The sequence below is a fragment of the Sodiomyces alkalinus genome, assembly GCF_003711515.1.
Source record: "Sodiomyces alkalinus F11 unplaced genomic scaffold SODALscaffold_4, whole genome shotgun sequence".
Classification (NCBI taxonomy): domain Eukaryota; kingdom Fungi; phylum Ascomycota; class Sordariomycetes; order Glomerellales; family Plectosphaerellaceae; genus Sodiomyces; species Sodiomyces alkalinus.
In genome coordinates this window covers 1630060-1642723 of record NW_021167082.1, presented here as the reverse complement: position 1 = coordinate 1642723, position 12664 = coordinate 1630060, and the positions used below count along the sequence as shown (strand labels likewise).

The 12664-nt window shown below is 55.7% G+C and overlaps 5 protein-coding genes across 5 annotated transcripts; 3 read left to right on the top strand and 2 right to left on the bottom strand.

Moving 5' to 3' along the window:
- SODALDRAFT_157173 (hypothetical protein) lies at positions 1 to 4468 on the top strand. Its single transcript, XM_028606908.1, has one exon. It carries the CDS (start codon positions 379 to 381, stop codon positions 4288 to 4290), a length of 3912 nt encoding a protein of 1303 aa, XP_028467140.1. The 5' UTR covers positions 1 to 378; the 3' UTR covers positions 4291 to 4468.
- Positions 4081 to 6179, bottom strand: SODALDRAFT_350497 (hypothetical protein). The gene is made up of 2 exons (XM_028613484.1): positions 5309 to 6179; positions 4081 to 5209 (listed from the first exon to the last, which is right to left on the bottom strand). The coding sequence occupies exons 1-2, from the start codon at positions 5892 to 5894 to the stop codon at positions 4296 to 4298; spliced, it is 1500 nt and encodes a 499-aa protein (XP_028467139.1). The 5' UTR covers positions 5895 to 6179; the 3' UTR covers positions 4081 to 4295.
- Positions 6180 to 6479: 300 nt separating this feature from the next.
- On the top strand, positions 6480 to 7466 carry SODALDRAFT_157159 (hypothetical protein). The gene is made up of 3 exons (XM_028606907.1): positions 6480 to 6975; positions 7052 to 7175; positions 7243 to 7466. Exons 1-3 carry the CDS (start codon positions 6733 to 6735, stop codon positions 7296 to 7298), a joined length of 423 nt encoding a protein of 140 aa, XP_028467138.1. The 5' UTR covers positions 6480 to 6732; the 3' UTR covers positions 7299 to 7466.
- A 1392-nt stretch (positions 7467 to 8858) lies between these two features.
- SODALDRAFT_359215 (hypothetical protein) lies at positions 8859 to 9639 on the bottom strand (the record flags this gene model as incomplete). Its single annotated transcript, XM_028614164.1, has 4 exons — positions 8859 to 9222; positions 9305 to 9464; positions 9503 to 9509; positions 9553 to 9639. The coding sequence occupies 4 exons, from the start codon at positions 9637 to 9639 to the stop codon at positions 8859 to 8861; spliced, it is 618 nt and encodes a 205-aa protein (XP_028467137.1).
- A 679-nt stretch (positions 9640 to 10318) lies between these two features.
- SODALDRAFT_276178 (casein kinase II subunit alpha) lies at positions 10319 to 11931 on the top strand (the record flags this gene model as incomplete). Its single annotated transcript, XM_028608004.1, has 6 exons — positions 10319 to 10391; positions 10484 to 10525; positions 10758 to 10936; positions 11044 to 11238; positions 11293 to 11712; positions 11815 to 11931. 6 exons carry the CDS (start codon positions 10319 to 10321, stop codon positions 11929 to 11931), a joined length of 1026 nt encoding a protein of 341 aa, XP_028467136.1.
- Between the last annotated feature and the right edge of the window lie 733 nt (positions 11932 to 12664).

The window sequence follows — 12664 nt, the reverse complement described above, 5'->3', positions numbered from 1 at the left end:
CCGTCCTTGTCCTTGCTGCTGCTGCTTCACTCCGGCGGCATAATTGTTCGCCTCGTCGTCGAGATTATCGAGGACCTGATTAAGGAAGCTACCGGCCTGGACTTTGTCAACCCAGGTTACGAGTTGATCTATGACTATGAAAGTGGCTCGTAAGTGTTCCTGGGCCCCTATTTTCCTGCTGCCTGTGGTACCTCTCGTTGCTGCCTTGAGCTGGTTGAAACTGACTTATATTGCAATTACAATAGCTTCTGGGTCACAGTCTGGCTATTGAACTTGATAGAATGGTGCCCTAGATGGACCGTTCTCCCCCATGTGGGCGCACTTGTTTGGGACTACGGATGGCCAAAAAGCCGATGGATCCTCTGGGACCGGACGCCAATGGAAGGGATCCTGACTGTCTGCTACCACCTGGTCCTCGGGATCTGGTCGTGGAGGTCGGGTTTCTGTTTGGACTTTCTGCGAGACAAGCCCGCCCATTTGCCAGGCACATTCCCTGGACTTGAAGAGACAATCCCCGGCCAGGCGAGCGGACCCGGACCCGAACCCGGACCCGTCGCCGAGCCTGCCGCCCAACCGGCCGATAAGGCCGCCGTTGTAACAGTAGAGGGGACCAAGACCAAGACCCCGGTACCGGATCAGGAAGTTGGCTCTGGTGATCCAGACCAAGTCGACGATACCCCCGGACCGAAGCCCGCCAGAGAGTGTGAGCTCGAGCGGCTGGTCAAGGACAACTTGAAAGAGGTCGAAAGCCTCCGGACCGAAATCGCCATCATGATGATGAGCCAGAACTCCCTAAAAGAGGGCCTTGATCTGCTTCTGGTCGAGAGAGAAGAGAACCGACAACATGTCGTAGCCGCAGCAGACATCGCCAACCTCCAGATCGAAATCGTCAAGCTGAGAAGGACCCTGGACTTGATGAAGAAAAGTTACCACCCACTCACCGTCGAGAGAGAGGAGAGCCGCCAGAGTGTGACCACGCCGCCGGTGACCAAGGGTCTCAGCAAGACGGAACGACTGCGAAAGCAGTTTGGCATCCATCAATCCCCGACCGGACTGACCGCCACTGGTTCGATTGAGCACCCACGACCTCTCACCCCGTCTTGGGGCAGTCTCCTTCTCCCCCCCAAGCCCGAGCTCAACCTCACGATTTCCCCCATTATGTCCGTTGTCGACATCAAACCTCCTCATCAAGAGATGAAGTCCGCCAAGACCAAGGCCAACCTCACTCTGTCGCCCATCACGTCCGTTGCTGACATCAAGCCCTCTCATCAAGAGATGGAGTCCGCCGAGCCCAAGGCCAAACTCAAACTCGCTCTTTCCCACATCATACCTGTTGTCGACACCAAGCCCCCTCGCCAAGAGATGAAGCCCGCCGAGCCCAAGGCCAAATTCACTCTTTTTCCCATTGTATCTGTCGACACCAAGCCCCTTCACCTCGAGACAAAGCCTGTCAAGCCCGAGCCCAAGCTCACGCTTTCCCTCATCCCGTCTATCGACATCAAGCCCCGTCATCAAGAGATGAAGCCGGAAAGGGCAGCGGAGTGCCCCGTCAGGGCCGTCACTCCCGCGGCTTCGGCAAGCAAGGAAGTGGCCACGGACGATGCTGGTGACTCGCAGAACCGCTCCGAGTCGTTGGTGACGGTCCCCAGTGTTCGGGCAACTGAGGAAACGAAAGTCCAAGTTCCCATGGAGAAGGTCCCCGTTCTTCTGAAGGAGGAGGAGCATGTCGTCCCTCGGCAGGAAGAGGTGACGGCTGAGAATCCAGTTGCCGACTCGGCTATGTCTAAGCAAGTCGATCCCGTGCCGGCTCAGCTTCCTAACTCAAATCGCGTGGTCTTCACTGGCGGCGGCCCCCCAAGGGAGGAAGCGGTCAAGCCGGTTTTCAACTTCACACCAACCTCCATTCCGGCTCTCCGAGTCCCTGCCCTGTCCAAGCCTAGGATTCGTCTAATCACTAGGCCAGTCCAAAACGTCGTCGACAAGCCCCAGTTTAGCCAGGGCGGCCCTCCGACTAGTCAACCTGCCTCCTCGGATGACACGGAGATCTACGACGCGACGCCTCCCGGTACGCCTCGCAACAAGAAACCTGCCGCCATTGCCAGCAACGACAACGAGGAAGTCGATATGCTGGATGCTCCCACATTCGGGCCATTGATCCAGAATCCACCTCCCCCCCAGGCAACGAAAGTAAAGGAAGTAAACATGACCGACCCGCCCCGGCAGCCTTCCCCGGCTATTGGACAGGCAAAGCCAGCCCTCGACACAGAAATGGGAGATGCCCCCCTTCACGCGCCAGCCCAGCCTTCAAGGCCCAGTCCCCAACCCCGCCCGAAAAAGGAGGAGGAGGAGGAGGAGGAGGAGAAGCTCTCTCCAGCTGAGGTGGTAACCGCTTTTCTCAAGATCCGCTGCCACCGCGAATCGGCCGAGTTGTTCGAAGAACCGCTCAAGGGTTCCCGGCTCCGTCGCCGTCGCCAAAGATATGGGGATTGGCTGAGCGCTGTGAAGGCCGAGTTCTCAATGGAAAGCGACCACCCGGTCACCAAGCCGGTTACCTCGCAGGTGACGGAAGTCGTTCCCGCGAAGAACGACATTGCTCTCCCAGCCTCTCCGGCTCCTCAACGCCCGGCTCCTACTTGTTCCAATCATAACACGGTCTCGGCTCCGAAGGATGCGGCACCGGTTCCGAAATATACGGTTCCGGCTGCTACAAGTACCACCCGCCCTCGCCCCCGGCTTCCCCCTACCCCCCCTCCTGCTCATCCTCGTACGCCTATCGCTCTTCCTTCTACGCCCGGTACTGCCGCTCCCTCGGATTGCCAGACGCCTAAGCCGGCTCGCCAGAAGTCGCCCGACCCGACTCCACCGTTGCAGACGCCCCAGGGCAAAGCAACGGGGTCAGGGCCCGTCGACTCGCCATCGACGGTGGCATCTTCTCCTGCTGGATCCCAGAAGAAGATTGTCAGACGGCCAAAGACCAGCTCCCTATGCGCCTCTCGCGCTGATCTTCAGAAGCGCCAGTGCAAGGTTGGTTCTGGCCGAGTCGAAGCCCTGAGAAGGGAAGATTCCCTTTCTCCTAATGGCAAGTCTTCTCCGGTTCGGGAAGCCTCCCTTGAGCCGGCAACGCCCGCGCCCAAGCGTGTGGCTGAGGAAACGACAGAAGACTCGCCTTCTCCTATGGGTGGTGCGCCGGCCCCGGCTCCGAGTCGACCTCCTCCCGCTCCTCCCGCGGAGCGCCCAGTACTCCCATCCGGATCCGGATCCGCAACCTCCGAGCCCAGCAAACAGCAACCTGACCCCCCGGCGACATCTTCTCTCGCGCCGGAGCCCGTGTTCCAGTTCAGGTCTAACAACAACCGCCCTATGCGGAGGCTGCGCGGCACCCCTGCCACAGCCGAGCAACGCGAACAGGCCAGGAGGGAGATGGAAGCTGCAGAGCAGGCTCGGAAGGAACAGTACGAGGAGGCGCAGCGCAAGGTGCTGGCGCAGGGACGGACCGCCCGCAAGGAGCCCGGGAACACCTACGGGAAGGGACAGACCGCCCGCAAGGAGCCCCGGAACACCTACAGGAAGGAGAAACGCACCAAGGACCGGGTGTCCGAGGAGGAAGACACCGTGATGAGGGACGACGAGGTCGAGAGACACCGTGATGAGGGACGACGAGGTCGAGAGACGCGTTCGGGATCTCACTCGTACGCTCTTCTATCAGGTGGTTCCGGGCGAGTATCCGGACGCGACGCGGGAAAAGGCCGTGGAACGCGCGGCGCAGGTGTGGCGGCGTTTCGCGAGGGAGTGGGACATCCTGTCCAACCCTACCCGCAAGCAGTTCGATACGGCGGCCATCAGTTGGATGGACGACATGATGGAGGAGCTGGTCAACGCCGGGATCTTCTACGAGGAAGACTGCGTGTCGTTGCTGGAGAGGTGGCGGGAAGTGGCTGGCTTCCGAGCCGGGGTGACGGTAACGTCCGGTCCGGCCCCGAGGGCAACGCTTCGGCCGATGTCTTCTTGATCCGCCCTTTACCTCCATGGGCGCGACGAATCCCATTTATAAGGGACTCTGGGAGAGCGGGGGGAAAAAGGAAAAAAAAAAGCAACAAAAAAAAAAGCAAAACGAGAAACCAACAAAAAAAAAAAAGAGGAATGCAAGGGGTTTCGCTATTTTTATCAGGACCTGTCGGAGTATTGAACCACATCAGCATCAGGTTCTTATCAGCCTGCATTCTTACCGCCATCACACGAGAACTCAGCCGAGATGTCGTGCTCTTTCTCTCTTTACCGTTGGGCGGATGATGCTCTCATCGACTCTTCACCTTGGTCCACCCGCTTGTACCAGAACCAGAACCAGAGCGCGGTCCTCTTTGAGACGACGCGGGAACGTTGTCTGTTTTGCTTGTTTTGGTTTCCCCTTCTTGTCTCGACACCGGCCCAGCCACGTTGACGACGCTGCCACCGTCAAGTGCGTCATCGCCACCAGCCCACTCATCCTCCTCCAACACCTCCCATTCCGGGATGGCGACTTCACTCACGAGCTTCCTCTTCAGCCTGTCCACCAACTTAAGGGGGTTAGGCAACTTGAAGCTCCGGGCGAAATCAATACCGTCTGCAGCACAGAGGAAGGTGTGGGCAGCTCCGTGCGAGTAGCGACCCATGAGCGAGGCAGCTTGGCCGATCTCTTCTTGGTGGTCGACGGCTTCCGATTTCCCCACGACCATGGTTGGCGGTGCATATGTCCTTGCCGCCTGGGCACCGTGGATTTGCTGGCCGATGAGCAGGGTGTACAGATTGCGGCCCATGCGGCAGACGTCGTCGAAGGAGGTCCTGTCGCCTACGGAGACGCCCTGGGTGTTACAGACCCACGCGACATCATACGCGAGGAGCGTCACGCCTTCGAGGAACAACGAATACACGGACGGGTCCTCCTTTGCCAGCGCGGGCAGAGCTTTGTCGACGTACAACGGGCGAGGTCTCGGCACGGGCAGGTGCTGGGCGAGGTCGTAGTCTGCACCGAAACCGGGAATGGCGGCGCTGCCGGGGAAAGGGACTTTTCCGTGCTGATACGACGAGGCGAGCGTGAAGATGGTCGGCCGCGGATAGTCGCAGTGAGGCAACGTCGGTTCCGCCGGAAGCCGCAACGAGAGATAATGTGCGGCCAAGGCGAGGATGTGAGCGACGTTCGCTAGAGATGTCGACAGCTGTTCGGGGGACGCAGCTACCGACGAGATGGCATGTCAGTTCCACACGATTCTTGGGGGAAGTTTCGGGGCGGGGGATTTCATTTCAGCACAACCACACATGAAGTCCGACATACCGTGCATCGACTCGAGATCAAAGATGTCTACTCCTCCGATCTTGTATTGGTACCGCGAGGACGACGAAGAGCCGGTCTTGACGCGGCGCAAGCCGAAAAGCCGGGCGGCCTCCAGACACAAAAAGGCACGGGTCTTGGCCATGGCGTCGGCGTTGCGGTTCCACTTGAACTTGGCGGCCTGGATCGACCTCTCCACGTCGTCCAGCTGCCTTGCTCTCCTCGCGGCGAGACCGTTGGTCGCGGAGGCCAGATCGCTTCTCCGACGGGCGATGGCGGCCTTGCGGTCCTCCATCTCCTCCCGGGCGGCGGCGATGTGGTGTCGCAGCTTGTCGGCTTGTTCGATGATGCGGCTCGTCCTGTCTTGGGCCGCACGTGTTTCCGAGACGGCATCTCGCTTGGCGATGAACTTGTCGTCGGTGGTCTGATCCTCGGCCAACTTGCTGATCTGCTTCTGAAGGGTCTCGTTTTGGAGAAGCAGCGTCGCGTGCTTGAGACGTCCGTCATAGCAGTGGTTCCTCGCGTCTACCGGGCAGAGGAAGGGTAGCCGGACCGTGTCGTATGAACGGCTGCAAATATCGCAGTTCATTGTGGTCACTTGAACAACTCTCTCGAGTTGTGAGCGTACCTTTGAGAGGAGGCGGCTGAGATGGACTGAAATCGTGGGGGCGATTTCGGGGACTCGATGCTTAATGAGGGAAGAACTCTCGCTCACTGAATGCTTTCGCAAAGACGAGAGGAGTCCGAGAGAAACGAACGAAAGAAAAGAAAAGAAAGAAAAGAGAAGAAACACGCAGGCACCAGGGATCTTTCCTGGCTTCTGGTTTGGTCAGATGGTCGTCGCAAAGTCACCACAGAATCACATGGTACAAATGGACTGTACCTGGTTTGCCTTGTGGAGGCGGACATGACGAAGTACCACGAAGTACAGCGAAGTACAACGAAGTGCACTTGACATCACATTGCACCAGGCATCTCCTGTATCAGCACTGGAAGTGGAAGTAGGAAGGCTGGGGGCGGGATGGAGGGGCGAATACAAGGCCTTTATGCTGATGGCAGGTACCCAGTCCTCGTATTTCTGGGAAGTACGAAGTACCAAGGTACGTTAGTACGGTTCTGCCTGAAGCTTTTGCTTGGCTTTTGTTTTTGCGACCAGCCATCTTCCACTTGGGAAGCCACACACACAGGGCACTGGCACTCTACCTTACTTGCCAACCAAACAACAAACACGCCCATCAATCCATCTCACTCGCTCGCACTTGGGCACCCACGAAACTCATTCTATCAGGCCGACTCAGACGACCATTCTCTACTTCTTCCAACTCGCAACTCGGCCATCTCGCCTACATTTGACGTGACACAATCAGCGTGGGGGCGTTGAACGTGTTGCACTCTTGTCACTCTTCCTGGGCTTGCCCATTCTCATCATGAGCGACACGGGGGCTCATTCTCAAGACGGCGGCAACGGCCTCAACCAAACAGTCAAGACTCCGGAGCCTAATCCAGATCAGCAACTGGCAACTGAACAGCTTCAGGCCAACGGGCCTGGCACGCCGGGTCATTTTGCATCTTTCGACTGGGAAGAGTTCGAGGCACGGTACACCAAGGCTCTGGTCGATGCCGACGGTCACGAACAAGAGCTCATGAAGCAGTTTGACGAGCTCGTCAAGGTCAGTGGGCCGCCGCCTTGTTCTGTTCTGTTCTCGGCGGGGAACTCGCCCAACTAACTTTGAAGCGGGGGAACAGTATTTCAATGTTTGGTCGTCGGCATCCAGCGCCCATGATAGCGAACGAGCCGTCAAGCGCCTACAAACTCGGCAACGATTTGTCAATCTTTCCGAACAGACCATGGCCCAACGCGAACAGCATAGTGAGTTGGATTGCTTCTCTCGTTCTAGCGATGATGTCAATGTCCCTGCTGACCAGTCGTCTCCCAGTGACCGAGGTTCTTCGAGCTTTCCAAAGTGCACTTGCGCTTCTAAGCCAATCCTAGGACCCGATATTTGCTCTGCGCTGAACAAACAGCCTTAATCCATTCGGATTCCATAACCACGTTATCACCCTCACCCACTCTCTCAAACCGATGGTCGCGAGTTGTTTTCGTTTGGTATGGGCGCGGTGCACGTGACCGTGACCCAAGCCTATGTAATTACCGTGCACTGGGAAATTGGCAGTTTGCACTTGCTTCTCACGTCTCTCTCCACCTCCATCCTCTCACCTCTTCCATCATCTCCATCTTTTCTTCTTCAGCAAACTGCCCGACATAACAAAGGGTCCGACAGAAGGACACCTGGCTACTCACGAAGCACGAAGCCAAACCTATCCCAACATGCCACTTTCTGCAGACATGCCAATGCAAGGCAGCTACGCACGGACATTATCCTTTCCAGTGCCTCAGATTAGCAACGTGAGTTTTTGTTTAATATTTCGTCCAGCAAGCATAAAAAAACCATCGCTAACGCACATTAGTCCGAACTAACCGCATTCCATGAAATGCACTTCTCCGAGGGGGCTGTCCGCTCCTTCTCCATGGACTTTTTCGCCTCTGCATCCTCTGGACAAGCACACCATGATTACCACCAACAGGACGCTGCCCTTGCCGATGAAGATGACGACGGCCTGGGCTATTACGAAGATGGCGTTAAACGCACCTTGACCGATGAACAAATTGCCATGTTTCGGCACTCGGAGTTGCAGGCCCTCCGCCGGGACAAGGGAAGAAAAGAGGCCGGTTTTTTATCCGAACCTGGTAATCCCGAGGACGAAGAAGGCGAGTGCATCGTCGCAGAGCGCGACACGGCGGCAACACACGCAAACCAGCCGGGAGCCTCTTCCTCCCAGAAAAAGAAGAAGAAAAACAAGAAGGGGAAAAGCCGGCCGTCCGAGCCGAAACCAGACCTGCGCAAGCGAACGTGGGATGTCGTCGAGACCGGCCTTGACACGCTCGAATACGACTGAAAGGATGTCCTTGTTCTCACCAAACACCGTTCGCACAACGGCGTCATCGGCGCTAGATGCATCTGCATTGATCCCTCATGCGACCCCCGGTCTCGGCGTCGGAAGTCTCCCGAAGACTGATTGAGGCGCGAGGCCCGTCACGACGCTCGCCTCTATTCACAGCTCACAGTAATGTTCTGAGCAATGGCCCGAGAGGCGTGGTATGCTCGAAACAGTACTGCAACTGGTACGTGTACTTTCCAAACTGCTTTCGTACTTTCCCTACTCTAGACACCCACGTGTCTTTGCGCGACGATGAAACCTTTTGTATCGTCATCCTTAGTCCGATCCTACATGGCTTGAAAGAGGCGACTCGGCGGCTTCTGTCGTGGTTTTGCCTCTGGATAGTCTGGACGTGATGAGCAATAATCTTCTCTCTGAGTGCACCATTCTTCTCTCTCATTTTCACCGGTCACTTTCGGCGCTAGACGCAGCATTGCTGACATTTGCTTTTTTCTAGGATGCTGCTGTCCCCGACCAGGGAAGCAAAAACAAATGAGAAAAAAAAAGGAGGAGATGACGAAAAGAAGAAAGGATAGACTGGGAAATATTGGGTTTATGCTGCGAGGAATGTGAGGATGTGGTACGCGGGGTATGGGAGGCTCGGAAAGGGATCTGGAGGAGACGACGAGATGGTTTTGCGGAGAGGCAGGCGAAGGATGTATGCCAGGTCGCTTGGGGTGGTGGAAGGTATACATGTCAGCCGCTGCAGGCAACCCTCGAGGCCGAAGGAATACTGGCCTCTCCCTTTGGGGAGACAGCTGGGGCTATCGTTGGGGTTTGCTTTTGCGCCCGAGGGCAGGCCGAAAACGCACCTGGCCCTTCTGGGACTTTGCTGAGGCGCTTCGTGGCTAGCGGCCGACGGGAGGGTGGCCTGCTGTCGATGTGGAAGCCAGCTCAGCACAGCCTCATTTTCGCGGCTGGGTGGAAACAGCACAGCACTTTGGCGACGGGCCAAGGCGGAGGAAAAGGCCACCCGGGGGATATGGGGGTGAATGTCACCGCCGGCCCTCGCAGCGAATACCTACCCTGCCCCGTTGGGCGGACGCGTAGGCGCTGTTCGAGGGGAGCGGGTTGGACAGGGCGTCATTGCCGGCCTCTCTGCAGCGAATACCTACCCTGCCCGTCGGGTGGATGTGTAGGCGCTGTCGAGGGGCGAAGGCTTGACATTGGGTGGAGTGATGGATGTTTGGTCCGCACTCTCATCCTCCCACCATTGTGTGTTTGTATAAATCGTGGTGTTTGTATACAGCGACAGGGGGGTTGCAAGGCAGGAGGGCCAGGCGTGGCATGGCTGCGAGAGGCGCGTTGATGAGATGGGATTCTCTGTAACGCATAGAGACACCAATATAAGGCATACGGTGCATGTCTCGACTTGTGGGTATCCTAATCCTAATCCTATGCTGCTGACTGAGTTTGACGGTCCGTATTGCTTGCTTTTTGAGTGCCCCTTGCGTTTGTCTCACACATCGTGACTCTTAAGCTGCGCTAATAACGGAAAGCTACAAATGTCCTACGTCCCTATTTCCATTTATTTTCATTTATTTTCGCTTGATTGTTTTTGTTTGTATTTTGATTGAATGTTTATTTTTCTTGTTTTCCTGACCTCCCTCATTACCTTACCTGTTATATCGTTGAGCTACCCCGTCTTGTGTCACCCGGGTGATAAGCGATAAGCTCCCCGACTCGAGTTCCCCAATCGCAAGCGGTGTAAGGCCCTGTTTTTGACATCCCACCTTGATTTACCTGTGCTTGTACTTTCGTACAACGTAATTACAACGTACTTTGTACTTCGTGCTTCGTACCTCCTTCACCCGCCTCTTCGGACATGACTACTTAGCCTTCCCTTCCTCTGTGGAACCGCCAATCCACGTCCGCCTCTTCCCCCTTTCAACCTCCGCGCCGACACATCCCGCATACCTATCGCAGTATCATTTAGGACCACAGGGCACAACGTTTCAACACGATCCCGACCGCAGTCCTGTGCGCGTATTCGCGAGGCGACAACAGCCCAACATGGCGCGGGTCTATGCGGACGTCAACCAGACCATGCCCCGCAGTTACTGGGATTATGATAGCGTCAACATCAGTTCGTGCTCGCCTCGCCCCGTTCGGTTATCTATTCTATTTTTGCTGCTCTGTTGTGTTCTTTTGGGCTGACCGCATACTACTCCCACATAGGCTGGGGCGTCCTAGAGAACTACGAGGTTGTGCGGAAGATTGGTACGTGAACGTCTCTCTCCAACATTCATTCTTCCGTGGTAGTCACGATGTAGGCTTTCGCCTTGCCTTGGCGAAAACGATAAAACGATCCCCGCTACCGTCCTACCGTCCCCTTCTCCCGATGTCTCCTTTTTCCCTCCATGCGGACAACAGTTTTTTTGTTCTTTTTCTTTTTTTCTTTTTCGAAAGACTCGACGGGTCAAAGTGGTATTAACATGCGAGGACGGCACAGGCCGAGGAAAATATTCGGAGGTCTTTGAGGGTATCAACGTGGTTAACTACCAGAAATGTGTCGTCAAAGTCCTCAAGCCCGTCAAGAAGAAGAAGATCAAGCGTGAGATCAAGATCTTGCAGAACCTTGCGGGTGGGCCCAACATCGTGGCGTTGCTGGATGTGGTTCGCGACAGTCAGGTATGGGAAGCGCGGCTCTCCTTTTGTGTTTTTCTCTCTGTTTTTTTTTCTTCCTTTTTCTTCTTTCTTTTACATACCGACACTGACTGGTTTTTTGTACCCAACAGAGTAAAACACCGTCACTGATCTTCGAGTACGTCAATAATACCGACTTCCGAAGCCTCTACCCAAAGTTCAACGACCTCGATGTTCGGTACTATATCAACGAACTCCTCAAGGCGCTTGACTACTGTCACAGCAAGGGCATTATGCACCGCGATGTGAAACCTCACAACGTTATGATCGATCATGAGAACAGGAAGGTGCGCATAGTCAACCCCTCGAGACGTCTTCTTCGTGGCTGACCATGTCCCAAGCTTCGCCTCATTGATTGGGGTCTCGCCGAATTCTACCATCCCGGCACTGAGTACAACGTTCGGGTAGCCTCTCGCTATTTCAAGGGGCCTGAACTGTTGGTCGATTTCCAGGAGTACGACTACAGTCTCGACATGTGGAGTCTCGGCGCCATGTTCGCATCCATGATCTTCAGGAAGGAGCCGTTCTTCCACGGAAACAGCAACTCGGACCAGCTCGTCAAGATTGCCAAGGTCCTTGGCACTGATGATCTCTTTGACTACCTTGACCGGTACGAGATCGAGCTGGACGCCCAGTACGACGATATCCTCGGCCGGTTCCCAAAGAAGACGTGGCTCAGCTTCGTGAACTCGGACAACCAGCGTTTCGTCAGCAATGAGGCTCTCGACTTTCTCGACAAGCTGCTGCGATACGACCATCAGGTGAGTTTGTAAATTTTTTATTGTTTTTTTGTTCTTTTTTGGCTCAGTTCGAACCATTTCCACCGTAGGGCGTTTTCCCATTCTGACATTCCGTTTCCGTAGGAGCGTCTCACGGCCAAGGAGGCCCAAGCACACCCTTACTTTGACCCCGTAAGGGACGTAGAGACCTTCAAGCAGAGCTTGAGTCAGGCGGGTCTTCCTGTCCCCGCGAGTTTATAGCTCTGTTGCGACTCTTAAATAGCGTCCAAATCATAGTGATACCCAGAACCAGCGTTCTTCACTTCCCGTGTCGGTCGCCGGCAATGGCAAGGGATTGCAGAATCAGTTTTGTGATATCCTGCTGAATCGAACACCACAGCGCTCGGCCCCCGAGATAATCACTGCCAAACCAGTCGTCGATGCGCTGCCTAGCCTGTCAAAAATACTCCAGTCCTGATCAATTACGCCGAAGTATCACCATGTCCTGGCCTTCTCTCTCTCTCTCTCTCCCCGTATTCTCAATCTTCATTACGTTTGCGTTGTTCCTCTCTCCTCTCCGCCTTTCTCGACCTTTTATATGCACGCCCTTCGAGATTCGGAGAGACCCACGATGCGCGAATGACTTGGACGTCGTTCTGCGCGAGCTTTGTCGTTGGAGCCGCGGTCACAGTGACAGGGGTGATTCGGGATCACAAGAGAAGGGGGAGGCGTCAGGTCATGCGGCCAGACATGGGCAGAGGCGGAGCCGGATATGCCGAGCGGAATGGAACCGGAACGGAGGCAGTTCGCACACGGGATATAGGATAGATACACAAGGATGAAGAGGGCATATGCGGGTTTCTAACCATCTCCTTGTATCGGATTTCCAGCGCTTCGCATTCTTTTTCACATTTTTTTTTCTTTTTCTTTTCGTTCTTCTTCTTTCCTCTCGACGACAGAGGAAGAGACCAGCACGACGGAAGGGGAAGGAAAG

What these genes read in the sequence shown, in the direction of transcription:
- SODALDRAFT_157173 (XM_028606908.1), top strand. Translation starts at nt 379, where the DNA reads ATGGAAGGGATCCTGACTGTCTGCTACCACCTGGTCCTCGGGATCTGG.
- SODALDRAFT_350497 (XM_028613484.1), bottom strand. Translation starts at nt 5,894, where the DNA reads ATGAACTGCGATATTTGCAGCCGTTCATACGACACGGTCCGGCTACCC. An exon ending in TGATCTCGAGTCGATGCACG is followed by an intron (nt 5,210 to 5,308) that starts GTATGTCGGACT and finishes TCTCGTCGGTAG; the next exon opens with CTGCGTCCCCCGAACAGCTG.
- SODALDRAFT_157159 (XM_028606907.1), top strand. Translation starts at nt 6,733, where the DNA reads ATGAGCGACACGGGGGCTCATTCTCAAGACGGCGGCAACGGCCTCAAC. An exon ending in AGTTTGACGAGCTCGTCAAG is followed by an intron (nt 6,976 to 7,051) that starts GTCAGTGGGCCG and finishes GCGGGGGAACAG; the next exon opens with TATTTCAATGTTTGGTCGTC. An exon ending in GGCCCAACGCGAACAGCATA is followed by an intron (nt 7,176 to 7,242) that starts GTGAGTTGGATT and finishes GTCGTCTCCCAG; the next exon opens with TGACCGAGGTTCTTCGAGCT.